General features: G+C 41.1%; 2 protein-coding genes across 3 annotated transcripts in view; one reads left to right on the forward strand and one right to left on the reverse strand.

Moving 5' to 3' along the window:
• The window catches only part of GRTP1 (growth hormone regulated TBC protein 1), a 40,841-nt gene extending 22,667 nt beyond the window's left edge, over positions 1-18,174 (reverse strand). Inside the window, exons 1-4 of one of the 2 annotated variants that reach the window (XM_071744136.1) lie at positions 18,035-18,174; positions 16,030-16,181; positions 9,876-10,034; positions 2,619-2,743 (exon numbers count right to left, since the gene is read on the reverse strand). In XM_071744136.1, the coding sequence (XP_071600237.1) occupies positions 2,619-2,743; positions 9,876-10,034; positions 16,030-16,181; positions 18,035-18,072 (474 nt within the window). In that variant the 5' untranslated portion in view covers positions 18,073-18,174. The remainder of the gene's footprint in view (positions 1-2,618; positions 2,744-9,875; positions 10,035-16,029; positions 16,182-18,034) is intronic. The other variant, XM_071744144.1, reaches the window with a different exon arrangement.
• Positions 17,293-25,106, forward strand: LOC139791512 (uncharacterized). The gene is made up of 4 exons (XM_071733862.1): positions 17,293-17,362; positions 17,867-18,439; positions 19,399-19,763; positions 22,822-25,106. The coding sequence occupies exons 1-3, from the start codon at positions 17,293-17,295 to the stop codon at positions 19,611-19,613; spliced, it is 858 nt and encodes a 285-aa protein (XP_071589963.1). The 3' UTR covers positions 19,614-19,763; positions 22,822-25,106.
• Positions 25,107-26,652: the final 1,546 nt, after the last annotated feature.

The following is a 26,652-nucleotide window of genomic DNA, read 5'->3' on the forward strand; positions in this document are numbered from 1 at the left end:
TAAATACCAGGCGGTGGGAGAACTGGAAGAGCTACCAAAAAAATTGCAAAAAGTTCCCAAATCATAAGTGGTCAAATTCCAGCTGTGCAATCCTCACACAAGTTAGTGAGACTCTCTGACTGGAGAAGTGGCATACAGAACACATAGGGCACTAACTAGTATTTCCCATAAACACACTGCCTCTGTCTCCAGAACCCTTTTTCTTGTATCCACTGCTAAGTTATGGTAATATTATTGATTTACATGCTTAAGAGTGAACTACTGTATATTTATAAGGCATGTCTTTCCCACTGTAAACAAGCTAACAACCTTAATAACATTAGGTATCTAATCAGAACAACAATATACAAAAGTTCTGATGTGCAAGCCCCCCATAGTCTTCCTACACTAGCACAAAATTAATTTTAAATATTTAAAGGCTACGAAGACTGGTGTTGGTTACATTGCCCTCTTTAATTTCATCCCTTTCTTTGCCTGCCTTCTGTTTCTCTGGCCTTTTCCCTTTTCCCTCTCCCTCCAGGCTGGACTTCTCTTCTACATCTATAACCACAGGCACCACTGTCTGTAGGTAGCCTGCAGTGGCAGTCAGCCAGATGACAGCCACCACAAAGAACATCCCACACAGCCTCTGGAAGCTACAACTTCCTCCCTGATCCAAGGTCTCACTTCTTGCACTCAACATTCTGCCCCACCTCAGAAGGCCTTCCAGCACACCCAGAAGACAGAAACATCAGGGCATTGCATGGTTAATTTTCAAGCTTTAAGTCAGTACAGCGGTTGTTACACAAATGACTTGGATAGACCTTGCATGGCCTTACATGGTGCTTGGCCTTCTAGCTAGGAAGGCAACCATTTGTTTCCACACTGACAGTAATTGCATCTGGGCTGACAAGAGACTATTTGGCATTTAATGTGGCACACACAAAAAAGCTACTACGCAGTAGTATGAATTTTGCTGGCTGTATCAGGGTAGGCAACACTACCACTGGCACAGCATGACAATGCAAAGCCTCACACACTCCCAGATGGGAGGCTTGAGTGCCAGCAAGCAACCACAAATGCACCAACATGAGCTTTCAGTCAGTAAAAGCTCTGCCAATAATTTGATTTTTTTTTTCCTCCTACATTTCACTCTGAATTTTCTAGGATTTATGAGGTTTCTACTCAAGTGTGTATCACTTTATCTATTTTGATGAAGTCTGCTGCTTCTCTAGCAGAAAAGGTGATTCCCTGCAACTCTGCATGATTTACAACATGCCTTGGAAACTAAATGTTGACCTTTGGTTTACCTTCTAGTTACTTAGCCAGAAAAGATAACTTTCATCCTATTAGGAGAACAGAGGTGAAAAGAAATCACACATAAGGCTTTTTAAGTCATCTTCATTCATCTGCAGTGCTCATAATGTCACGTTAAAAGGCAAAGATTTGCCCACTGATCAAACAGTTAATGTACCAAAACTTTTTAGTAGCAGTTGGGCATATATTTTGTGTAGAATCCAGCATGGTTTAGAAGCTATGTATGTTTGTAGGTATGACTACCTTTATACAGGAGTCTGACACAAAAGTGAGTATTCATAGTACTACCCCTTCTGTTATGCACAACATAAAAATAGATTTTAATAAATAGATATAACTGAAAATAATAATCTTTTACTCCCCTTCTTCAAATAATTCCTGTACTAAAACTGCTTGTGACACACAAAACCAATTTCTTTTAGTGATTTCAGTCTAGGTTTAAGTGTCCCTAAATCTTCTCTCCAGATTTCAATATATATAATTTATATTAACTTTGGAACAGTTCTATTTACCAACATTCTCAACTAACTTAAAATATAGGTTAGCACACACACCATTGGTAAGGAAGGGGAGAAGAGAGGAATCAATAAGTGAACTGAAAATACATTTTGCTCACAACAATGAGCAAAGCTCCTGCTTCTTGATGATCCTTAAAGATGGCTTTTTTCTTGACATGAATCACTGTTTAACTTCTGTGTGTCCCACAGGAAACTTTACAGTACTTGGCAGAGACAACAGGAGCTTATTTGGAGCCACCATATAAGCAGTAGCAGGTTGACTTTCAAATAAGTGTTCATTCTATTAGCCTGTCTGTACTGGGAGATGGCACCAAATAAACAATACCACCCCACCAACTATGTGATGTCATACAAACACCAGATCTTCCTGTCTTTTGAAAAATGTGATAGTGAAAACAAAAGGAGTTGAGATCTCATCATGCCTCACACACACAAAGGGCTATTTTGGGAAAAGATGGCAGGAGGAAGGAAGAGGGAAAGGAAAGCTTGCTTTCTCTTCAAAGCAACTAATCTTCATGCAACCATGAGTGAGAAAACATGTATTTTGCAGCTAACAAATGGAACCAAGTATGATAAAGTAAGCTACAAAGGAGCCAAGGAGAAACTCACAAGGACATTTGTTGCTGGCTAAAGTGACTCACTTCCCTCCCCCGGCTCTCCTTCCCTCACCCTGCCATTAAGGGACATTTTTATAAACAGCAATAGTTTGTGGAATTAATGTATGCTAAAAATGCCCATTCAAATGGACAAGAACAATTACCATTGGTGAAATGCATCACCCTTTAAAAAGCAGCTATTACATACCTGGCAATATCCTACTGCTTTATTATGATTTCCGTATGCTACCAATACATTGTAGAGCGTATGCTGCAAGCAGGGATCAGCAGTTTTGCGGAATTTTACATTATCTGGAAATGTTCTGTTCATGTCTAGGAAAAAAAAAAAGGGAAAAAGACCAAAATAAGAGCTGTTCCCTCCTTCACTTTCCAAACAAACTTACATGCTTTTCTGAATTACACGTGAAACCACTATGGTTCAGAAATACCATCTTTTTGGTGGATGAATCTTAGGAGACAGCTTTACCTCCACTTTGGCTAAAAGGCCATCTGCATTCAAGGATAATCTATTCCTAGAAAGATTAATCGTATTAGGGGACAGAAATCAAGTTCAAGTAGGACTAAAGAAATTATCCTGCAGATTGGACTCTCTTAACATCTGACTGCAAAGGCTTAAATGAAAGCAAACCAGACATTTAGACTGACAGGCGGAACACACGAAATTCATCTATCCAAGTGGCATGACATGAGATGCAGCTCTGGGAAAGCATATTCTCATAACTAATCTAATGAACATCCAACTGATTTGTTTGGTGAAATTTTCCCAAAACTCCCAAACAGCTAAAACAAAGCCCTGTTCCTGCAGCTGGTAACTTCCACTTAAAATCATGGTGGTTTTAAATTGGTTTAAGTTTCTCCATGATGCAACCGTAAGAAAAGTTGTTTCTTCACTGATGCAAGATCATTGAGAATGATTGAGGTGACTGAGATCATTGAGAGCACATCCCACATATTCCAAACTCAGTCCAAACCAAGTAAGAACTATGCAATTACTGACATTTAAAAACATTTCTTCCAGACCAAGCATTCATAGTAGGACTCTCCTTAGAAATGCCTAAAAATTAGACACACAAGTTTGAGCTAGCCACCCAAAAATCCCTTCAGTTATTGGAAAGACACAGACAGAGTTAACTTTTGGCCTGCTTCACTCCACAAAGAGAGAACCCAAGGTCACTAGTCCAGACACACGCATCTGTTTTTTAGAAATTGGGGAGAAAAATCTTATTTGAAGATTTTCAAAACCCAAAATAAAATATGAACAGTTGTTCATTAATTGAGTTAAACTTTAAAAAAAGAAAAATTAGTAACAGCAGTATTGTACAGATAATTACATCCTAAGAGTTATCAATTCTTATCAGTTTTTGCTGCATAGAGGAAGAAGTCTATTACAGCATTGATACAAAGCTGAGCTGTAAGCAACTAAAGGAAAAAAGCCCCCCAACACTGTCACCAGTTTCATGGAAGTCACAAAGCATCAAAAAGTTATTGCACTAATCACTGTTTTTTCCTTTTAAAAGTGAACAAATAATTACAGAAATTGGAGGTCATGAAAACATTTCATTTTACCTCTCATGTCACTGAGAAGAAAAACACAAGGAAAAAAAGGAATTTTTAAAATTACTTGAGCAACAGACAGATAGTTATAGGAGAAATAAACTCATTCTGTTTCTTCTTTGTAGGAAGGGAAGCATTGTATTTGCAACATCAGGACTTGGTCTTTATTGAAGTATATGCTGGCATTTCAGTTAAAGCTCTTCCCTTCAGCTGTGCAGAACAAGGGTGAGGGGGGACAAGAAATCCATCTTGTACAGAGCAGAAAAGTGTAACGTGCTGAATTCCACAATCTGAAGAAGGTCTGCAGCTGAGAGAAATGGGCTCCAATTTGCTTTCTGATTGCAGAGCATGTTTTTGCCACAAGGCCTGGGATAAATCTTCCCTAATTTATGAAGGATTTTAAACTTTTTTTTAATATATTTAGTAACACTATCTTAGTTTGGCCTGGGGAGGGAGTGTGGAACAAAAGTGCTAGAAGTCTTTACCCTAATAAAAGATGTGGGGCATGGTCTCACAGGACTCCTTATGCTGAATTATTATCTTGAGCACACCATGAACAGGGTGTCCTGCTTCTTCTCCATCCTCCCCACTCTCATGCTCTGAGGCTCCTGACTGCTAGGTGAGGAAAGTCTCCCACACAAACTTATGTTTCACCATACTACGAGTTGACTGCCAGAGATGACTCGAGGCAAATGGCAGGAGCAAATGAAAGCCATTCACTTGTCTTGAGCACTTGCCCCCACATTTTACTACACCTTTCCCAGAGATGTCCAAACACCTCCTCCCCCTCCATTGCAGCCCACTCTCTGACCTGCTAACCATTAACCTACTTTCTTCCTGACAGACATTAGCATCCAAAGGAACACAGCCTCAACCTAGTCCAATGTGAGGAAAAAAATACCAGAATTCTTTTCAAGCAGGGAAATAAACATTTGAACTTTATACCACTAGATAAATCCCAGAACACTAACCATCTTGTGGTTGTGTGCATGTCTGCTAGCTATAACCAAACTAGGAATCAGGAAGATCACAAAGAAAAGACTAGCTAATCCTTCTTCTTTGCATTAAAAGCAGATTAAAACCCAACAGCATTTTTTGGGATGATCTTTCAATGCTGTGACGTGGAGGTGTTGTGCTGTGAAACAAACCCAACAGGTTTTCTTTTCAGTTCATTTGTTTGAACTGAAAGGTTCATTTGAACTGATATAAACAGAACCTTTTCAGTTGATTTGTTTCTGTACAGGAACCATGAAAGGACAATTGGCTTGTCTCTGCATTATTTCTACCTCATTCACTACTACAAACATAGGCACAGGGCCACATCAGATGCCTATTCTATAAACTGAGGCTATTTTGCTATCTGGAATCACAATTGTTGATGCCTTGTCTGGAGGAAAGAGATTTAAACCTGCAGTCTAGAAAACGAATGCTTTTGTACCACAGAATCACAGAATGGCCCAGGTTGGAAGGGATCTTAAAAGATCACCAACTCCAAGCTCCCTGCCATAGGCAGGGACAGCTCATCTAAAAAAGGCCTCATCCAACCTGGCCTTGAACACTTACTTCCAGGGAAGGGGCATCTACCACATCTCTGGGCAATACCTGTCTTGTGCTTTTCATATTTAGGGTACTTCAAAAGTCATGTGCCTACAAGTCAACCTTCTTCATCTTGCTATCTTATCCCTTCCATTCTTGCCTTCACATCCAGGTTCTTCCTATTCCCAGAAACAGTACCCAGAAAATTACACAAGTATTCTTACAACATCCTCTACTCCAGTAACAGTCACTTCTTTGCTAGACATCTGTAACTTGCATCTGTTTCTAATATAACTAATAGTTTCCAGGCAGGTAATTTTTTTTTTTCCTTAGTAAAGACCACAACAAAAATTCACCCCAACTGCCAACTACAAGCATTCAAAAAAATCCACTGTAAACCTCCAGAGTAATGATGTCAGGTCATCAATACCAACTTGTAAAAATAATATACTTAAGGGGCATTTTAAATGTGTTATAACTGGATATCTAGGATTCATCTTTAAACTTTTACCAGCAACATCTGGAACTAGGAATTGTTTCAGAAGCCTGGGGATATTGGGTTTGTTCTTTAAAAATTATCAACTAAAACTAGAGAAACTGAGCCTGCCACCACCAACTCCCAGCAACAAACAACAGTTTAATAACTTGCAGAAATCAAAGGTTAGGGATTTCTACAAAATTCCTAACAAAATTTCCTACAAAATTTCTTTTCTACAAAAACAGTGATGTCACTACATAAATCTATGAACCACATGCATAAATTCCAGTCCCCTTCATCTCCAAAAGGTGGTATCAGACTTGGAGAAATTGCAGTAGGATGGCAACAAGGAAGCTCACAGGTATGCAGTTGCTACCATGCTATAAAACAAGGAGTGCCTTAGTTTGGAGGAAGACACTTAAAAGCAAGACAGCACAAGCCTGCAAAATCATGAGCAACATAAATGACACAAAAAAGGAGCAACCAGTTCATTATAAATTTTCCCCCATCCAGCGTTATTAACCACAACCATGCGGCATCTGACTCAGACACTCCTCAAACCACAGATAACTGGAGACTCAGAAAAACATTCTGAGCAAGCATCATTACACACTTTACACCTCCCGTTCTTCCTTCTGCTGTTCTGGTAGACAGAAGCCCAGATGAGGAAGCCATTTGGACATGACCCCATAGGGCTTCTCTGACAGAGAGCCAAAAGAGCTGATACTGTTGTTCCCCTTGCTCTTGCACAGCCAAACACCCTAAACTCACCTGAAAATTCCCAACCTTCACTAACAGTGTAACCCCATTCAAGGAAGCTTATCAGTGCTTTGACAGCAAAACATTCACTGCCTCCAGTGGAGGGGCAATGACTATGGTTTGAATTACTTTGCTGAACCTAAAATGAGATCCTGCAATTTCTACCCAGCCCCTGCAGCCAGGTCCTTATTCCAGCAGACACGCAGTGCAGTGCAGGCTCAAGGAGGCCCTGCCTTGCACAGCACCTACAGCTCTTCCCTATGAAAAGCAGAAATGTGGATGGCCAGATGCATCCAAGAGGACTCTCAGGCACAAACACTCTGAAATTCAATGGCCTGGCCTTCCTGCAAGGAAGCTGCACCAGCTTACACCCCAGCCCCTTTGTAACCAGCACCCAGCTTTTGCATTAGGGAGGCAGCCACATTTTATTCTGCCCATGTAATTTGTACTCCTGAACTATACTATAATAGGGCATGAACAACAAAGCTCAGTAGGAATGCATGCCCTTCTAAATGTGTATGTAAACTAAGCCATGAAAACTTCCATCAAAATTGAGAGGCCTGCATTCTTCAACCTTGTGTTTTATATTTAGAATAAGAAGCCTACTCTTTCCTACATTTCTCTCTTAAAAAAAGGAGTCTGTTCAAACAGCAAATATCATATAAAACAAAACCAGTAATAAGCCCTATCAGTTAAGAATCAGCAAGTTCCAGGGCAAAAGTGGTGAAAGGACAGATTAGATTCCATTTAGCTGAAAGACTTATATTGATATTACTAGTCAGATTTTCTTTAAGCACTAGACCACACAGTCTGCCTGCACTTTTTAACCTGATTATATCCCATTAAAGGAATTCCCACACTGAAAATAAGTTCCAAACATGCATGAAAATTACTCAGAGCTTCTGTGCAGCAACATAAAAGAAACAGGACACACTGGATCTGACGCATGTTTTAAACTGAATTTCAAATGAAGTCTTTTGTTGGTCTTGCCCTCCTGCCCCTCCTCTGAAAAAACCAACCAAACAAAAAAATCCAAAACCAAAGAACCAAACACCCACCCACCCCACCCCCCAAAAAAAAGCAAAAAAAAAAAAAAAAAAAAAGCAAACAAAAACCCAAGAACACCATGGTTGCTGTTCTCATGTTTTTAAACTGTAGTTATAATACCATCCTGGGCTATCACTTTACAGCTATATCAAAGGACTAAATACAGCACAATTGCCTAAAAAATTTTGGAAGCTGCAGACACAAAAAGCAAACAGCAGCAAGATGCCACATTTCTTTGGTTTACTGTTAAAAACAACTACAGTGATGGGAAAACAACTCAGGCAAAACCAAACTGAATGTCAGACAAATTCACACTGAAACAGCTAAAGCATGCTATAACATTTACACAGTCAAGAGGAGTGCTCAGTTTATTAAACACCAACCTCCCATTCACCTTAAGAACTTTGCTCCTTCCATCCCTCTTATGTTCACATTGTTCTTTCCCTTCTGAAGGGAAATCTATCACCCGGGAGTCTAAGGTCCTCTTATTTTTTTCTTTCAATAAAACCCTCCAGCCCATTTTTTCTTTATCAGTTCTCTTGCTTGCTCCTTGTTAGTTTTCTCTTCTGCAGTTTTCTAGTCAATGCAGTAGCTCTTCCAAAACTTTATTTCCTCCCTAATTCACAAGTAGATTTTTATCTTCTTTATTATTTTCCCTCCCCTACAGAAATACATTTATTTTGTCGTATAACCTGTGTGAAAAGCCACCTACTGTCAAGATATGACCCTTCATGTCATTGCCTAATATTGAAAAAAAATTGCTTGTAACTCCCTATTGCAGCAATTGTACCTCCACTGAACACAGTTTGCTCCCTTTCCAGGGCCTTAGCAAGGCTGACTTTGTAAAGTCATTTTATTAGCTCCCTCTGTATTTGCAGTTAGAGCTCTACTGTTTCTAGTTCTGAGCAGCAAATGAGCCTGAAGATCCCTGGCTTGTCTTTGTATTTGTAGGAACACAAAGGTTTATGCTTCAAAATGCCTTACTAAGGCGTGTATTCCCAAAAGCCCACAGTGCTGCTGCTGTTGCAGGGAGAGGTAGAGGAAAAACTCCACATCAAGTGTCCAGCTGGAACAACCTCAGCACTGTCCAGAGCACAGCCTAGCCTCTTGACTCATTAATTAGACAATACAGCCAATATTAGCTTCTTCACAAAAGCTCTGATGAAGAGAGTTGAAAAAGTTCAGGGCAAATACCAGTTACATCAAAATTCTACTTGCTTGTCTTCCCCTCCTGGTTTTTTTTTTTTTTACATTCAGTGGGTCAGTCTAAGGTCTGGTTGCCCTAATACCCTGCCACCAACAATGAACAACATTCAGCACACATGCATCTGGATTAGTAGAGGAGGGGTACTTTTCCCTTCTTCCAGGGATTTACATTTACTGATTTGGATTTCATGCCTCAGGTGGATTTCTCCAGTCCTCAGTTTGCCATATTCCTTTTTTAACCCAGTTCACCCTTCTGACCTCAGCAGCACTCTCCAGTAACAAGGAGCACAATTCAGTGATACACTCTTCTAAACCTGCAGGATGGCAAATTTCATTCAGTGTCCTTGGTTCTTATGTTACAAGAGACAAATAACAATTGCTCCCCATTCACCCTCTCAACGCCATTTATAATTCATATAGCTCTATCAGCAGCTTTTTCTCAGCAGTCTTTTTTCCTCAAGTTGAAATCCTAGCATACTTCATCTGCCTCATATGGGCACTGCACCCCATCTTCAACTATCTTTGTTGTTCCTCCAGCATCCTACTGGGACAAAAGTAAGAGGCACAGACCCAAAGGCAGTTTTTAACTCTTCAGTCTTCAGCTGAAGACAACATAATAATGTTTTCAGGTTGGTTCTGTTCCTTCCCAAATAATTTCTAACCTTCCTTAATGCTTCTGATCACATCATGAACCTGGAAAGATGTGTGCTGTTACAGAGCTTATGGCTAATCTAATTTACATGTTAATTCAGCACTTAAACCACTACTACAAAAATATAACTTTTACATGACATAACTTGATGTCTCACGTTTAAGGACACAGGATGGATAAACACAGATAAATAATGTTATCAAGACAGTAACCTGTTTTGATTGCTTCAACCAGCTTGTCATTCTTCTCTCCTTCAAGCAGTCTGTGGTAGTATCCAGGATTTTGCTCCATGTTTGTTTGGGCCCCACTCACAATCATCCAGATCAATGCACGGTGTTCATTGGGGATGCCTTTCCTGATATATCTCTTCACTGCAAAACAGAATTGATTGCTGAATTGGTTGATTGCTGACTTTTTAAAAATAAATTTTAAAAAATCCAGGGAATTTTTTCTTTCGAAAATGAACATGAAGTTGAGATGTCACAGAAAAACTTTTGACAAGAGATTCCTGTGCTTTCTCTCCAATGCTATCATTTAGGATAAGCATTTCCTTCTGAGCTACATGATATATTTTAGATTCACTCATAAATTCTTACCAGTCAGATTCCCCACGTGGATCTGGGCTTTCCTCTCTCCTCTGTTCTCCAATTAAGATTTTGAATCCTTTCCTCTTCTTCCCACCTTTCCAGGTGGAGGTACGAACAAACAAAATTTCCCTTTGATCTTAGTTCTTTTTCATTCAGACAAGCCCTGACTTTCTTTTCCTACATGACTAATGGCCTCTGACACGACAGCCCTCTCTCTTGGTTATGCTCTAGCATAAACAGCTATACTAACATAACTCTAGGATTTCAGCTGAGCACCTAACCACTGAAACCATAGCAGAAACTGAGAAATATGACATAGGTGGCTATTGTCTAAATGAGAGCTTGGGAGAACTAAAGTTGTGAGTAAGCAGCAGCAGATTTTTCCTAGAATATCTGAAGAACTCTTTCCAAATCTAAAGTAGCTCTTATCTCCTGCATCATATTCATCATCAGGGTGTGTTTTGGGGTTGTTTTTTTAAGCAGATGATTCAGTGTAAATAACTAGGATGCAAGATTGCAGGAAGTTCCATCAGGATAATGGCAGCCAAAGCAGCTTCCTCTTGGGAATGGTATGAAAAAATATTAATAAGACAGTGCTGCTCATTGGTACATAAATGTAAATCAGCATTACCTCTTCTGACCCAAAACCACATCTGAGTGCTTGTGATCCTTCTGCTTTTTCCAGGGAGAAGAAACTGAGAAAAGAACTGGACATTTCTTACTAAAGTAATATCTTGTATCAATTAAGAATACCAGCTTCTCATCCCTAAATTCTATGGGACTCAAATGAGAGTGGAAAATTTTATCCCACCCACACATGAAGAGACACACACAAAATATCATTACCTAATCTAGTTTTATCCAATCACAAGGGTCTGTAAATGAAAATAAATGCTGCCTGAAATAAAGGCATTAAAAACAGCAGAGTGAAACCAGGTTTTGCAACAACCCAGTCACCTTCTAAATACATTCCACCTAATTGCAGCTGCGTATCCCTTAGGAGCCAAAGCTGCTTTCCCAGCGTTAGCAGAGAGCTCTGTGCATCTCTAGTGGGCATTCCACCTACTTAACATCTGCTGTTTTCTCCCAAAGAAACACCTTAACACCTGCAATCAACACCTGGTCTCGGGGTACTGGTTTTTGTTTAGCTTTCTGATGAGGATTTAACTTAAGGGTTACAGTCTCTATTGCTCTAGTACAGTAAGTTTAACTACAACTTTCTTTTAGATGGACTGGAAATAATTTACTTGTTTCTACAGTTGTTTAACAACCCCACTCTCTTTTTGTAAGATTTTGCAACTACTCAAATGCTCAAAATCATCCTATAGATAGGCATAGCAAGTGCAGGAATCAGTGTGAGGATCTAGTCCCATTTAGGTCAGCAACAAGAAGAGATCTTTGGATGAGTCTGCAAATGTCTCTAAAAGCAAAATTACTGGCTAATTTACTGGATTATCATATTCTAACATATAATTTCAGTGGTGGTTTTTTTTCTGGACTAACTGTCTGTTCTGAAATCGTAGCCAACATCCACATCCCAAAATGCACATGAAATTCAAGAGAAGCAGGGACAAGCCTCTGACATTGGAGCAAAGGGAAAGCAGCCCCGCAGCACAGCAATACAATCATTGCTCCTGATCTTCATCATTCTCATGGTAATAGACAGCCAGAGGCTTGTGTAGCCTCAAGTTTGACCTATCCCAGCTCCCCCACGCCCTGAGGAATGGAAAAGCCCTTTACACGAAGCTTTTCTTCCTCCTCACCCCGTTATCATACTTGCTGGGATCTGCAAACTGGCATACCAAAGCAGCATTTGAAAATAAGGACAGTTGCAATCTAATATATTATATATATATATATGATTTTCACATGTCACATTCTATACATAAAATTGCATTGTTTTATCATAGGTTTGTATTTATTTTGGTTTTCCATAGGCCCTCTTCCACTTCATCCTCAGGAACAAAACATCCTACACCAACAGTCCACACCACAGAATATTCTCCCACTGTAACACTGAAGAAGCTCTCACTGATAAAACCAGATTGTGCATGTGTCTCCTATTACACCTCTGACTCCAACTGTAAACCAAGGTCTTTATCTCAAAAGTGTCACTGCTGAATACCAAACCCTGCACAAAGAACCAGTCCCAGGGCAGGGTAAACAGCTCAGTCTAAGCTTTAAAACATATGTAGTAAAGAAATGTATTTATCTGAAATTTTTGCCTCTGTTCATTAACAAAATATGAAACATCAACTTTTAAGCTAAAAAACAGTAGTCGCGATCCCATTGCCTCTAAAAACCAGTGCAAGTTTTTGCAGGTTAAGTCACACTTATTAATATGTTTTTCTTGTTAATAGAAGTAAGAGCTACATGATAAGGAAGTGGCCTTGAAGTGCTAATAAATACACAAAGTAACCTAAAGAGAAAAACAAAGAGAAATTAACTTTTTCCAATACTGCTCACTACTTATAGTAGCATGAATTAAAAATACAAACAATCACTTCAAATCTGCCTGTCCTTGTTTAATGGCAGAATAAGGACATTTGGGAGGTTTTTGCTTCAATATGAAACATGATAAACATGTAACATGTTTGACTCTATTCAATAGCCTAAGTTTATGTAGGAAAAACCCATTTATAAAGAAAGTTTATCTCATCTAAAATATTAGAAGAGTGATGCTTTGAGAAGCATCTGCACTTTCTACTTTTTTCAGTTACTAAAAATTACTGTTCAATGCTGAGGAAACTAACTTGGACCCTAGTAAAAAAATTCTATGAAAGAGTTGAAAATAGCATATAACAAGGAATTGAAATTTTTATTTTATGAATGTATCACAGAAGAAACAAAGCAGATCTGTGCTGTACATGTTCAAGCTACAGACAAACAGGAAAAATGACCTTCTAAGATGCTCCTTCCTTCCTCCAACCTTTGGTCTGGGACCGAAATGCTCCACTTTTTAGTACCATTACTTTCACCTTTCACTGTATTTTATCAGCCTCAAAGACTAGAGGTCTTTGACTACTGGTCAATTTTGACTAATCCACTTACAGCCAAATTCTTCTGTGCAGCATGCTTTTCATCAGAATTAAGCTACTTTGGGTAATTATGTTAGACAGCTTGTTGCCTGCCTGTAAACAAGCCAGGGCAGAAAACTGTCTTTTGGTTTCATAAAGATAGAAGCTGAAAAGAGAAAAGCAAAAAACAGGAGGGTCTCAATAACATCAGAAAGAATAGAGGCAAGTGACTGAACACTGACTGAAAACTGAAGCATGCAGATGAGACAATGAAGATAACAAGGGCAGAGAAGGAAACAAAATACCAGAAAATAAGGAAGAGATTGGAGAACAAGTAAAAGGAACTGTCAGACAAAACTCCCTTTACCTCCTCTGCTCGAAGGCTGTAATCCATAAGGACAGGATACACTGCTTAATCACCATCGTTAAAACGCAGTCTAATTATTTTTATTTACATTAGAATAGAATTGTATACACCCATATGCCTTGGATGTGAGGCACACACAGTAATAGCATGTGAACCCATTTCCAAATTGGAAAATTAGCACAAGTCATCACTTCTTCCTGTTCACCCAGACAGGAATCATGAGCACCTCTGTGTGTAAAGACCAATGGCTGTGGAGCTACCGAGATACCACACACACAATGCCTCTCTCACACCCACTCACAGCAGGATGCACTCTGAAAAAGCCCCAGAAGAATTCAAAATAAGAATATGGTTTCGCACGTACAGCTATTGCCCTGGGAGGGGAGAGGGGCAAATTTAATAGTCTTTTCAGTTCTATATTATGGCCCACTTGTTGAAGAGGGGAAGCTAATCAGAACCAGCAGCTCCTAAACAAAGTTTCAGAGCAATAAAGTCAGGGGCTGGAAGAGGGAAATTCAGTGCATCAGGCAGACCTGATGCTCTCTGACTGCCTGAAAGGAAAACACTTCAGAATCATCTTGCAGGATAAAACACACACAAAAACCAGCTGCTTATGTATTCTATCTACTTACATCACAGAATTCAATCTTAATACTAATACAAGAAAGGAAGTACTAAAAAAACAGTAATTGTACAAGCTACTGTACTGTTGCTCTCCTGAGGTATCAGTCAACAATAACGAAGGAGGCTTATCATAACATTTAATTTATACTCAGACTGTATTTCCTCAACATTATTTACTCTAGTCACTCTCCTTAGAATTACATACTATATATATGACTATACGTAGTCTGCAAATTAAAGTAACCTTAACAAAAGTCAGTAAGGTCAAAGATGATGCACCAGCCCACAAGGACTTGCCACAGCCAAGAGACACTGCCTGTGTCCTCTCAGTATATTTACACTATCCCATTTTTCACAAACAGTGGCCTGTTTAGACAATTAACACCATGCTAATGGTTATTTCCATTATATGGCTAGTGTGGCAACATGTCCATATGTACTGAAGCCTGGTGGATAAGTTGAGAGATTTGGTTGACGTTTTTGCTCCGAAGTAAGATCAAAGGCATTCACATCATTCATGTCACAACAGCACTGTGTGTCTGTAATGCTACACAAGGGAAGAGGAATGCAACAAACTCACAGAAATTGCTAAAAGCTGTCACTGTCACAGAATCTCAAAATCCCCTCTAATTCAAATTACCATACACTTGACACTATATTCAGATTTAAGACTCTAAATGAAAGCTTCTTTACCTTTGGAAGAAAAAGAAGTAGCTACTTCCTAGTAAGCAGCATAAGATCTTGCAGCTATAGCTCAAACCTACATTTTCTGGGATTCCTCAGCCTTAAAACAGACATCCATATACTAAATACACTGTTATACTTAAAATGTCTCACCAGTTATTATCCTACTCCTGGTGCAAATAAAAGAAAACAAAAAAAAAACCCCACCCCAGAACAACAAAGCCACCAGAATTAGTAGCAGATGTCTGCACTTGAAGCAGAGCTCTAAATATTCACCTGTGTTACAGTCAGTGCATGATGAACTTTTGCTTATTTTTACTCACTTTAACATACCTAGAAAAATGTGTCCAACTCCAAAAGGATCTCAAGAAAAAGCAAGCTGAACAGCATCATTAAGAGCGAAGTGGAAAAAAGTAGATGTTTACATGAAAAAATAGCCCAAAGAGTGGGAGGAAAAAAACCCACCCTTTGGTCTCACAGGATTCCCTGCCACCTTCTGACTCCATTTATTTCTCCGTGTCTCTCTTGCAAGATAAAACATTACTAGAGGTTTTATTGCTTTTTGAAGTGGCTATTAATAGTTCCATCATTATTTTATCTAATGCTGCATTAGCTCCTGCATTAATTTCTTTACTTCATGAGGCATCAGTTCTTAGTACACATCTTTTTAGCTGTGAGGTGAACACCATTTTACAAAAGGAGGATAAAGGGGGCTAGAGAATCTCCAGCAGTCTAAAAACAGCAGAGTCAGCAACTGAGAGCCCTGGGGTTCAAAACAGTGTCTTCTCCATAATCTCATGTCTTTCCAAAGACAGCACAGAATGCAATAACACAAACAGCTATAAAATAGCATCTTGAAGTGCCAGTGGCCATAACCTATGGGTTACGTATGTAATAAGAAATTATAGCACATGCTAAAGAAGGATTACTCCTTTGTTAGCTTTAAATCAATTCAATGATCCCTCTAAAACCAGAATGCTTCCTTATGTATTATTACTGTTCATACTACATGTTTTCCATTTGAAGACAAAAGTAGTATTTAACATTCAAAGTATCGGTTCCAACGCAATGCACTTTTACAGCTCACCTTTTAAACTCTTCTGTATACTGTTATTCCCCTTTAGAAGCTTGGACCACTTTATTGCTCTTCTAGTTAGAACCACTAGGTATCTGGAAAAGAATGCTTCATAGGACTCGTAATCAAAATCATCTGGCCTTTCAAACCCATATGGATCAACCCTGCAAAATAAAAAAGAATTATTGTATAAATATTTCTATATAACTAGAGTTGAAAAAGAAAATATGCAAGTATGCTTTACATAACTTCCAGTTGCTGTTTCTAAAAGCAGCTCAAAACTCCCTCCTCCCAACAAAAACCTACTTTACACAAACTGTTACACTGCATTTAGCATATCAAAGCTGTTCAGGGACATTAATTTAATCATGCACTGTTTAGTCATTTTTACAGATTTTACTGCTTTTAGAAGTAAGTTTTTAGAGCAAAGGATCCTTTGAGTGCAAAATTGACTCAAATTATGACCACAGAGAGGTCTGAGAGGTATTTTTCTCCATAATACAAACAGTTGAAAAGTATGAAGGTATAGTGCAACAGCTCAAGTATGGCCTGAACTCAGTTTTCACACAGTTCTGTACAGAAAAATAGTAACAAAAAGAACAAGGTACAAAGATTATTTTTAGAAGGCCTCATTTCTAATATTATTTGTATTGAAGTATGTAGTTTGGGAAAACAAAACAAAACAAACCACGAATCCTTGTGTCACCCTTTTTCATAGGCAGTATCAAAAATGCTTATTTATTTTCTTTAACAAATTTTCAATGCTGCATCACATGGCACCGTCCGTGTTCCAGAACTACAAGTCTGATTCTGTTCTAGCTTGATATACCAAGCCACCTTGCTAAACAGGATTTATGGCAACCTCCCTGGATGCCTTATACCCGAGTACAGGTGATTATCACCCGAGCACAGAACACTCGTGGACTCTGTAGAAGCCAAAGAAGCAGAGGGGTCTGCCCACGCGGAAAAGCCCGCAGGACATCAGGGCTTAACTTCCAAAACCGCTGCCCATTTGATTTATGGAGAAAGAGTTTGTCCACGGAGAGACACGGGCACAGCCTTGGGTAAACCCTGGCTCACAGGAATGTCACGGGTAGTAAGGCATGAATCAGAAGAGGAATATTTTAATATTCAGCCCTCATACTGATGTTACTCAGTTGCCGGTTAGAAGAGTCACCTTTGTATTCACGTACTCCTCGAATGTGACACCAAACCCACAGGTGTACAAACCACCCAAACCCCCACAGAGGTCTCTCTCTGCCTGAGGACCGCAGAATGCGAGTCAGAACCCGCACCTCCCCGGACACGCGGTTCGTGTTTATGACCGCGAGTGTCCAGACAGCACGTACAGAATAATTTCATGCCCATTTCCATTCCGAAGGCAGAAAGGGAAAATAAGAAGAGCCAGGAAAGCAGGTTTTAAGGAATCTACCTCCCCCAAGCTGCCTCCGGGCAGTGAAGGTGACCATTACTCCGGGCTGCACCTACGTTGACAGCGGCATCGCTTGCCTGCCTGTGCCGGGGCTCTCCCCGGGGACGAGGCCTCTCCTCCCCCCGGCTGCTCCCCTCGGCCATTTCCCGCTCCCTCCAAGCGCTCTCTGAGGGACATTTCCCTCACGCCGGGATTCACCGGCTCCAAATTCACCCTCCACCAAGGGCTCCTCTCCGCCTCTGCCCTCCGCGACTCTGGGCAAGGAAAGGACTATTTTAAGGGACCAGCAAGACACCCAAACTCCCGGCAAAGCTCTGCCGGTCACCGATCCTGCGCCCTTTCTCCCTCACAGCGCTGCCTCGTTCACAGGAAAGTTCTAAAGGCGGTGGTTTTAAACGCGATCCCCTACTCCGGGAGAGCCCAGGTGGGAGCGAGCAGGCGGCAGTGAGCCGGTACCGGCAAAGGAGGGGGGGGAGGCAGGCCGGACCCTTCGGGGGCCGCTGCCAAGCACCCCTCTCAGAGCCGACGCCGACCACGCCACCGCGGGGCGGTGGGCAGCCGTAGCGCCGGGGGCAGCAGCCATACCTGTACGCCCAGTCCCGTCCGTCCTCTCGCCTCTCCATCGGTCGGGCTACCCGCGCTTGTCCTCCTCCCACCCCCGGCGGGGCGGGCTCTCCTCAGGCCGAGCCGAGCGGCGTCCGCGACCCCATACGGACCAGCACACAAGTTCAACTCTCCTGCCGCCCTCCGAGGGGCGGGGGTGGATGTCGGAGCCCGCCCCCCGTGCCAGGGGCCGGGCAGGGCGGGCAGGGCACCTCCGCGCCCGCGGGGCCGTGCGGCGGCGTGGCCGCCTCCCCCTCGTCTGCCATAGGCGCAGCCTCCGCGGCTCCGCCTCACTGCGCCGACACTTTGCTCCGCTCCGCGTTGTCGGGCCGGGGGTTACTGTACGGCGTCTGGGTGGCGTAGGCATCTCCTCTGTTCCTGCTCTAGGTTTGTGTATTTCACGTTTCTTGGTAAAAATGCGAATATTTTAGTGTGCTCGGGGAAATGTCTCATGAACGTAGGGTGAGGTTCAGGTTAGGTTTGGCTCTTCAGACCAAGGGAATTTCCCCGTAACCAACAAGAAGGGTTGCTTGTATTAGTATTTAAGTTCGCCTGGTTGGTTTGGGCTTTTTTCTTCCCCAGATCCTCACAATATTCATTTTCCCCCCGAATTAATGCTTTTCATTTCAACATTAAATAATGCTTTGTTGCACAGAGGTATTACCAACTTCAGCATCTGCTTAGTTTCCACCGTAAGCTGACAATCATTTAAATGTGATTTAAATAGTATGTGGCAGGTTGTGAGAAACATGGGAGTTATAATACCCAAAATAATACCCCAGAAGGCTCCCCCGTTCCCGGAACGCACCTCTAACATAAGCACACGGTTCTTTGTCTTTGGAGGTGTCGAGCATACCCTGGATCCCCCACAGACTCCCTAGCTGCCTGCCAGCAGCCTCGTTTGTAACACACCGCCTAACAGAAGGGAGGGAAGGAAATTATACCCCCGATTCTCCCTTTTGAATCAAGTTCTGACTTTGCACCCAGTAAAGTGCTTGGAAAATTACAAGTACTGCCAGAGAAACATTATCTTGTTCTGCCAGCGAGCTGCTGAAGACAACAGATGGGATTTCACAAGGGAGATCAACAGTTGTTCCCTCCCAGCACACTCCTCGAGTAAGCTACCTCCCTCCTCTCTGTGCCATCAAAGGCACTCACCCACACACAAATGTGGAAGTGGTTTGACTCCAACAGCAGGGGGAAAAAAAAATACAGAGATTTCTACTTGGTTTAATTGCCATCGCAAGGTTGAAAAAGTTTGTGATTATTCAGCAAGACACAATTTTTAATTTTTAATTTTGTTTTTTATTCAGTGCTTCAGCTTTCTTAACGGCTTCTTTTTACAGGAGGGTGGTCCCACTCGCATTACTGTGCGGCGTCACGAACACACTCGGGTACCGGCTGGACTGGAACCTGCTTTACAAACCAGCTCGGGGAGAGCCTCCCGGTGCCTCTGCCAAGGCTGCGCCTTGACATCCCGCCAGCGTTGCCTTGGCGGAGCGTAGGCAGGGGCACACTCTGCAAACAGCTCTGCCCCAGTGACTTGGTCAAAGTCGCATAGAAAACCCTTGGCTGAGCTGAGAATAGGAGGCAGCAACACTGAGCTGTGGAAGAGGAGGAGGAAGCCTCAGTTAGACAGGACACCCCCTTCTCCCCCAAATCCTGAAGTTGCGGGCTGGTTTGGCAACAGGGTTGTAGTTCACCTAACAAGGTCAGGCTCTTTGGTGCGTGTTGCTTTTAAAGCAGATCCATCAAAAGTTGCCTGCAAACAGCAGATTGTTCCTGGGATTAGTTAAGAGTATATCTGCAGTGTATCAAGGGTAGTCTTGTGTATACCACAGGGCATTTTTACTCTCAGCGAGCCTTGAATGTTATATAAAGTTTCTGTGGCTCTAATCCAAGCATAATAGATTGTGGTTTACTCGGATTTATGCCTGTTTCACACACAAAGTCTCCTATTAAGAAACTTCACATAACTCCTGTTAAGAAAGCTCCTTAGAATGATAATAATTTAATATAAATAACTCCTAAATTTAAATGCAGTAATTGGATGCCTAGATTGTAGCTGATAATATGAACTAGGCTACTGTCTGGCAATATATAATACCTTATCCTTCAAAGGGTATCAGTGCTGCTCTCTTCTGGGCAGATTGTATCATACTGCTTTTAAAGGCATCCATAACTCATAAACCATCCAATCTGAAAACTACATGTGCTTGTTGCTGTTGCTGCTTACTTTTGATGCTTTACTTCTGAAGGAGTTGGTGGCAGTGACAGAGTGCAGAAGGGCACACTTAGATGATGTTCAGACCAGTGAAGCTCTCAGCCTTCCCACGTACCACCTGGCACAAAGTAATTCTCTCCCTTTTGCATCTGAACCTCATCCCTGAAGTTTTTACTTTACGGTGAACATGTTTATTGGAAATTCCTATCCTGCTACTGCCAGAGTAAGTCCTCAAAAAAGTGACTTCTCTTTAAGGGCAGGCATTTGGGATGTGTTTCCTGCAAGACAGATGAAGATGACAAGTGATTCACAGGTTGAGGCGTTCGAAGCTTAGTTTGTCTTATACCCTGTATTCTAGTGAGGAAGACTTCCCTACTTGTTTCTGCAGAGCAGCTGTTAAATGACAGTACCAGCAAAATTTTCAGCATATCAGAAATTAGACTGGGATGGCTTTACGCTTCCCAGAGCTGTGAAATGTGCACTATGCCATGTGTGCTTGGTATAACAACAGTGCTGAAACATGGTCCAACTCTAACATACCATCCCTAAGACTGTTGTTGGGTTTAGGCCAGAACTGGGGAAGGAGGACCAGGAGAAAGCCTTTGATAATATTTGTGCCTGAAAATATTTCCTTGGCTGCCTTTGGCAACCATAAGTATTTTTTTATGCATCTGAGGACAGAAGAAATACCTTCATTATTTTCTGTATCATAAATGTGTCAATTTTCTTGCCAGCTAAATCAATAAAATGAAATTGTTAGGGGGACGTAAAGCACAGTAGGACCAAGAAAGGGATAAGGTGTGGGCTTCTAAAGGTGTTTGTGGATGTAGTGTGCCTATTTAAGACAGCGTGGGTGAGTCTATTTATTGAGAAATACCTGTGAGAAACACCACTCCTGGCAAACCTAGCAGCTTTGCTTTTTCAGATCCAGACAGTAAGTTTTAAAAAACCCCTAACTGCCCATGAAATGGCTAATAGCCCCTGTTTAAAAATGTGCATTGGAGAAGAGATAAAAAGGGTAATTTTTGCAAGTGACAGGGTGTTGTTGTAATCCAATTAAGCAGTGGAAATTCCCACAGCATATGTGGTTTTCCTAGCTCGTGTAGTTTGTCATACAGCCCCTCGTTGGTGTGTCTGTATTTAAAAATCACGCCACACACGTGTGCCTGGCTTTGCTGGAGCTTCACTCTGCATTGATTTGGCTTGAGCTACTTTCCCATGACCTGAAAAAAATCTGTTGTTCCGTGCTTGGAAAAAACAGTTTAGATGATGCAGTATAGATAATATCCAATAGGAAATAAATATATATATGGCCATATATATATGATTTTTTTTTAAATCCCTGCAAATATACTTTCTAGCCTAGGCACAATGTGCTCCAGGACTTGACAATTCATCCCATTAGCGAGGTTAAGGAATGCCACTGCTGCATCCAGATGCCTTTGGTTCCTATTGCAGCCATCTCACTACCTACCTCCCAAGTTTAATCAGCTTTTGCCTATGTATGGATTGAGGCTCTAAACAGGAAATGAAATGCTGAATTTGCTCCATATTTTTGTCCCAGAAAATTGCATCATGCTTACATAATTGTGGGCCTGATTAAACCTCCTCACGTGAATGCTTCCAAGAGCAGCCTCTGACTTTAGAACAGACTGCATGGCAAGGGCAGAAACATATTTTTTTACAAAAATTAATTTCCTCTATTCCCTGAAGGCGTCACAGCTTCATGTCTGTGAAGGTTACTAGCTGGCAAGGCAAGTTGCAAATCCTGGTGTAGTGTGGGAAGTGCCAATATTTTGATTACTCTCAGTATGACTGTGGCCCCAGGAGTCAAAGCACACTGATATGAGGAGCTATAAAAAGGAGCTCCAAAGCTTGCTGCATACCACTGCAGCTGCCTGGAGAATCAACATTACCCATGGAAATCTGCAGAAAGGGTTTTGCTCTCAGCTGCCACCCTCCAGCTGCATCAGAAAAGAAGGCTCAAGGCTGCGACTGACAATGCTGGAAAGAGCAGGGAATGAAAAATTACAGGGTAGTGCCCCCGGTGTGAAAAATGTGGCAAAATTACATGCTAAAAGTGATCCAGAAAAAAATACTTGAAACGTTATTAGCAGGAAGTGTTCCTAAGAGAGGGGCAAGGTTGTCCTTAGAAAAAGGTCAGTAACTATCACAGACCAGTAACCCAACAGTGTGGAACCGAGTAAACCAAAAGAGAGGTTCCTAGTAGTTAATTACTTGATGAATCTAGCTGATATCAGGCTGCAGCTCTGTAAAATGTCTTTGTTATTTCAACTGACAAAATTAAGTATTTTCTAGATGGCTTTGTTTTGATTGTTTTGTTTTTAACTTTGTACTTGAATGATCATGAGGGGTACACTGAAAGCACTTTAAATTCATGCAGATGATGTTTTCTTTCCTGGCTGTGTAAGTACAAGGCTTATAACTGAACTTTGAGATTTTGCAGGAGGAGGTGGCAGGCAAGATTGGAGATTATTAACTTCTTACTTCTCCCATCTCCTTTTTTTTGTCCGTATCTGTGAAGGTATCATGCCTAGCAAATCCAGCATCTGGAAGACCTACTGATAAGGGGCAAGGTTTAACCTGCATCCTCCCTGGCTGTCTACTATGATTTGACATTTCATCTTAGTTGGGACATGGGAAGGCAAATCTTCTGGCCTTCAGTTGCCTCTGCATTAGGACTCTGGAAGGACTCTTAATTCAATAGTCTCAAACCATGTCCTATTCTATAAGAAGCAAGGCAGAGTTATAGTTACAGGTATGTAAATACCATCACTGCACATAAATACAAAGTGTTATGTATGAATGACATTATCTATTTTACCTAGTTGTCTCTATTCAGTTAAGAATTTCTCTAAAAAATGTGAATTAAGAAAAAAATCCTTAAAGTAATGACAAAGTTTTTTGTAAAAAAGGAGAGGGTATAATTATTTATTCAGGAAGAGACATCCATTCCTTATGTGAAACAAGGCAGGAGTTTTCCAGGAGTGCAGGTAATCTTAGATTTCTATAGTTAAATACTGCTATATAATGCATAGGTAAAAGGCCACCAAGTTAGGGTCAGATCACCAAATTCCCTTTCTGTAAGTTCCCAGCTTTGAAGCACTGAACAATGCAAAGGTAACGTGCACTTAAGGAGGTTGTTTTTCCCTGTAGCTTTCTGCATGTTTATTCCTTACACATTTTTCTAACTCACATAATCAAGGTATCATATGAAATGTCATTTTATTTTTAAATTCTTTTGAAAGGTAAGAAACTTTGGTTGCCACAACTAAGATCAAACGATGACTTCTTCCTGTCTTTCTTTGTCAGGCGATTATTTCACATGAATAGTACTGGAGGGAAAATTCAGTTCTCATTTTTGTGTTAATTTGCAGATAAAATGTACCCCAAACACTAATGTTATCACTAGCTGATTGATTGTAAGGATTGCAATTATTTTAATTTCCATTATTTCTGACACTGTTCTTCCCTGTCCTAGAGTAATCAAATTGTGGTGGGAATGTAGCTCTCAAAACTATTAGCAACATTTTGGTATTTCCATGCTTTTCTGCATAAGTGGTTACAAAAATGATATGTTCTCAGCTAGCATTTTGAATCTTTTTTCCATTTAAAATGTACACCAGATTTTTTTTTCAACCAAAAAATTTTATTTTAACCGTGTGTCAGCTTACAAGAACTGTACAAGTTAATTTGCTGTTATTATCCAGTGAACCATAGCAATAATTGCGTAAGACCATGCTACACATTTGTTTTGCTTCTGCAACAGGTACCTTGTTTTTCTGAGTTTTTATATTTCTCAACAGTATTTTTGCAATAATTTTCTTCTCAGAAACTCCAATAGTATTATTTTAATAATAATTGCCTTTTAAATGACATCTTGTCCCCACCAATGCTCCATGAGCAATTGATGAACTTCTGAGCACAGTCAAGTAAGCTTGATGATAATTATCCTTCCTGATTTGTGCCAAGTCATTTTTTCACTTGACTGCAAAAGTGAAAGCATCTTGTTATTAGATGTTGATGTAAAATTGACCACAGTCACAAATGACATGTAGGTTTAAATCAACCCACCAAAATACATAAGTATAACTTAGAATTGACATTAGACCACTATATTTTTTCCTGCTGTAGACATCTCCTGTAGGGACCCTTGTTCTTTGCCCCACTCGATTACAATTTAGCTCATGATATCAGCATATGATGGAAGCATTTAGCATTCCACAGAATGAGTCTGTAAGTAATTCCAGCTGCAGTTCTCTTGACTACACTGGTCTGAAAATATCTCTCTGACACAGCTTTTTGCATTTTGATGGCAGCGTAAATGCCCTGTACAAAATTAGCTGAGATTTACAGGCTTTGAGCACTTAATATGTGTGCAACCTATATTTGGTGTAAATGAAACACCTTTCAGCAAAGAAAGCTTAGATTCAATCTGACAGAAGTCACTGGAGTTTGCAGGAAGGGGCTGAGTGTTCATCATGCCTCTATTAATAATTTTCAGTTCTTTGTTTCAGCCTGTCCCAGTCCCCGTGGTTCAAACAGATGTGGCACTGCAGGGCCAGAGAACAAGAAGGAGGAGATGATTCTGCTACAGCATGAAAATCTCTCACTCAAGCCTTTGCCTAAGTAAAAAAGAGGTGATTTCTCTCTCCAGCTCCTGTGCTCAGCTCTGAAGCCCACCCGGGGCTGCTGCTCTGGGAGGTGTGCACTGGGAAGCTCTAGCACTCCTTCTAGCCAGAAATGTCTGTTCCCTGCCTCAACCATCTGGCTCCCACAAAATATAGCACACATCTGTTATTTCTGTCACATCTCGTGTCTTTTTATTGTGTCACCAAAAAACAGAGGCTGGGGGCTATATGTTAAATCAGCCCAGGTCTTACATGTGAAGGTACAGCCACAACTTCCCTTCAGATGTGAGTAGCCAGGGAAAGCAAACATGAAGGAACTACAAGTAGAGAGAACACAAGCTCAGCCTTACATCCAGGAGAGAAAATGCTGGTGCATTGGGCAGAACAACGTGGAGCATTTCCCCTGCAGAACACAGGATCAAATTCATACAGCAAATATATACAGCAGATTTGCTAGTCTTGTTCCTATATGCAAGCTGATAATTGAATGTTTAGATACCAGTAGGATGGACAACTGCTGGAGGACATTCTTGGAGCCACCCTGTGCTTCAGAACAGAAAAGGAAAACCAAAACAAAAAACAAAACAAAGCAAAAAGAAAAACAAAAGAGTGCTTCTATAAAGAAGGTTGGACATTAGAAAGAATTTCTTTACCGAGAGGGTGATCAAGCATTGGAATGGGCTGCCCAGGGAAGTGGTGGATTCTCCATCCCTGGAGATATTTAAAAAGAGACTGGATGTGGCACTCAGTGCCATGGTCTGGTAACTGCAGCGGGAGTGGATCAAGGGTTGGACTTGATGATCTCTGAGGTCCCTTCCAACCCAGCCAATTCTATGATTCTATGAAAGAGGATTTTTGAAATCCTCTTTTAAGGAGTACGTAGCCTTTCAAAGTGCACCATCAATATCTGGCAGTGTGACTGAGGGAACTGAGGGAGCCTGTGTCACTCTCACCTAAAAGGGGGCTGTAGCGTGGTGGGTCTCTTCTCCCAAGTAACTACTGGTAGAACAAGAGGAAACAGCCTCAAGTTGCACCAGGAGAAGTTTAGATTGGTAATGAAGAAAAAATACTTCACCGAAAGGCTTGTCAGGAACTGGAACAGGCTGCCCAGGGAAGTGTTGAGTCACCATCCCCGGAGATATTTACAACACAAGTACACGTGGTGCTTAGGGACATAGTTTAATGGTTGACTTGGCAGTGCTGTGTTTAAGGTTGGAATCGATCTTAAAGGTCTGTTACAACCTAAATGTTTCTCTGAGTCTGTTCTGCTCTGTGTGGAAAAACACTGGTGGCTCTTTTGATTGCCGTGGCTGCATTTTGTAGTACTGATGTGTGGTTACTACAAGGGGTGATTACTGTTCACAGTGTAGTTTCTAACACGAAACAAATGCCAGATTAGCGAAGTGTTCTATTTCCCACATCAGTGATTGTGTTCCTGGCAACACTTCACAGTCCCAGGGGAGAGAGGTAATGCTGGCCATTACAGTCAAGATTACCTAGTGATAATAAACTGTACTTAAAAAAACCTCACAGTTGCTGTCAAGGGTCCTCACAAAGAGGACACCTGTAACTAACCAGACATCTCTGTAGGACTTTTCTGGGAAGAAATAGCGATTAAGTAACACATAAGAACAAATGGCTGGTTTTAGCATTTCAATCGTCTGTTTTTCTGCTTGAGCACCCTTCAGTGTCTCCTGTAAATAAATCCTCCTGCCCTTAACTGG

Source organism: Heliangelus exortis, chromosome 1 (genome assembly GCF_036169615.1).
Source record: "Heliangelus exortis chromosome 1, bHelExo1.hap1, whole genome shotgun sequence".
Classification (NCBI taxonomy): Eukaryota; Metazoa; Chordata; class Aves; order Apodiformes; family Trochilidae; genus Heliangelus; species Heliangelus exortis.

Bases quoted from the DNA above. Each gene is read 5' to 3' on its own strand.
- LOC139791512 (XM_071733862.1), top strand. From the start codon at position 17,293: ATGCGAGTCAGAACCCGCACCTCCCCGGACACGCGGTTCGTGTTTATG. The intron at 17,363-17,866 runs GTACAGAATAAT...CTACTCCGGGAG, and splicing joins CGCGAGTGTCCAGACAGCAC to AGCCCAGGTGGGAGCGAGCA. The intron at 18,440-19,398 runs GTTTGTGTATTT...TTCTTTTTACAG, and splicing joins CTCCTCTGTTCCTGCTCTAG to GAGGGTGGTCCCACTCGCAT.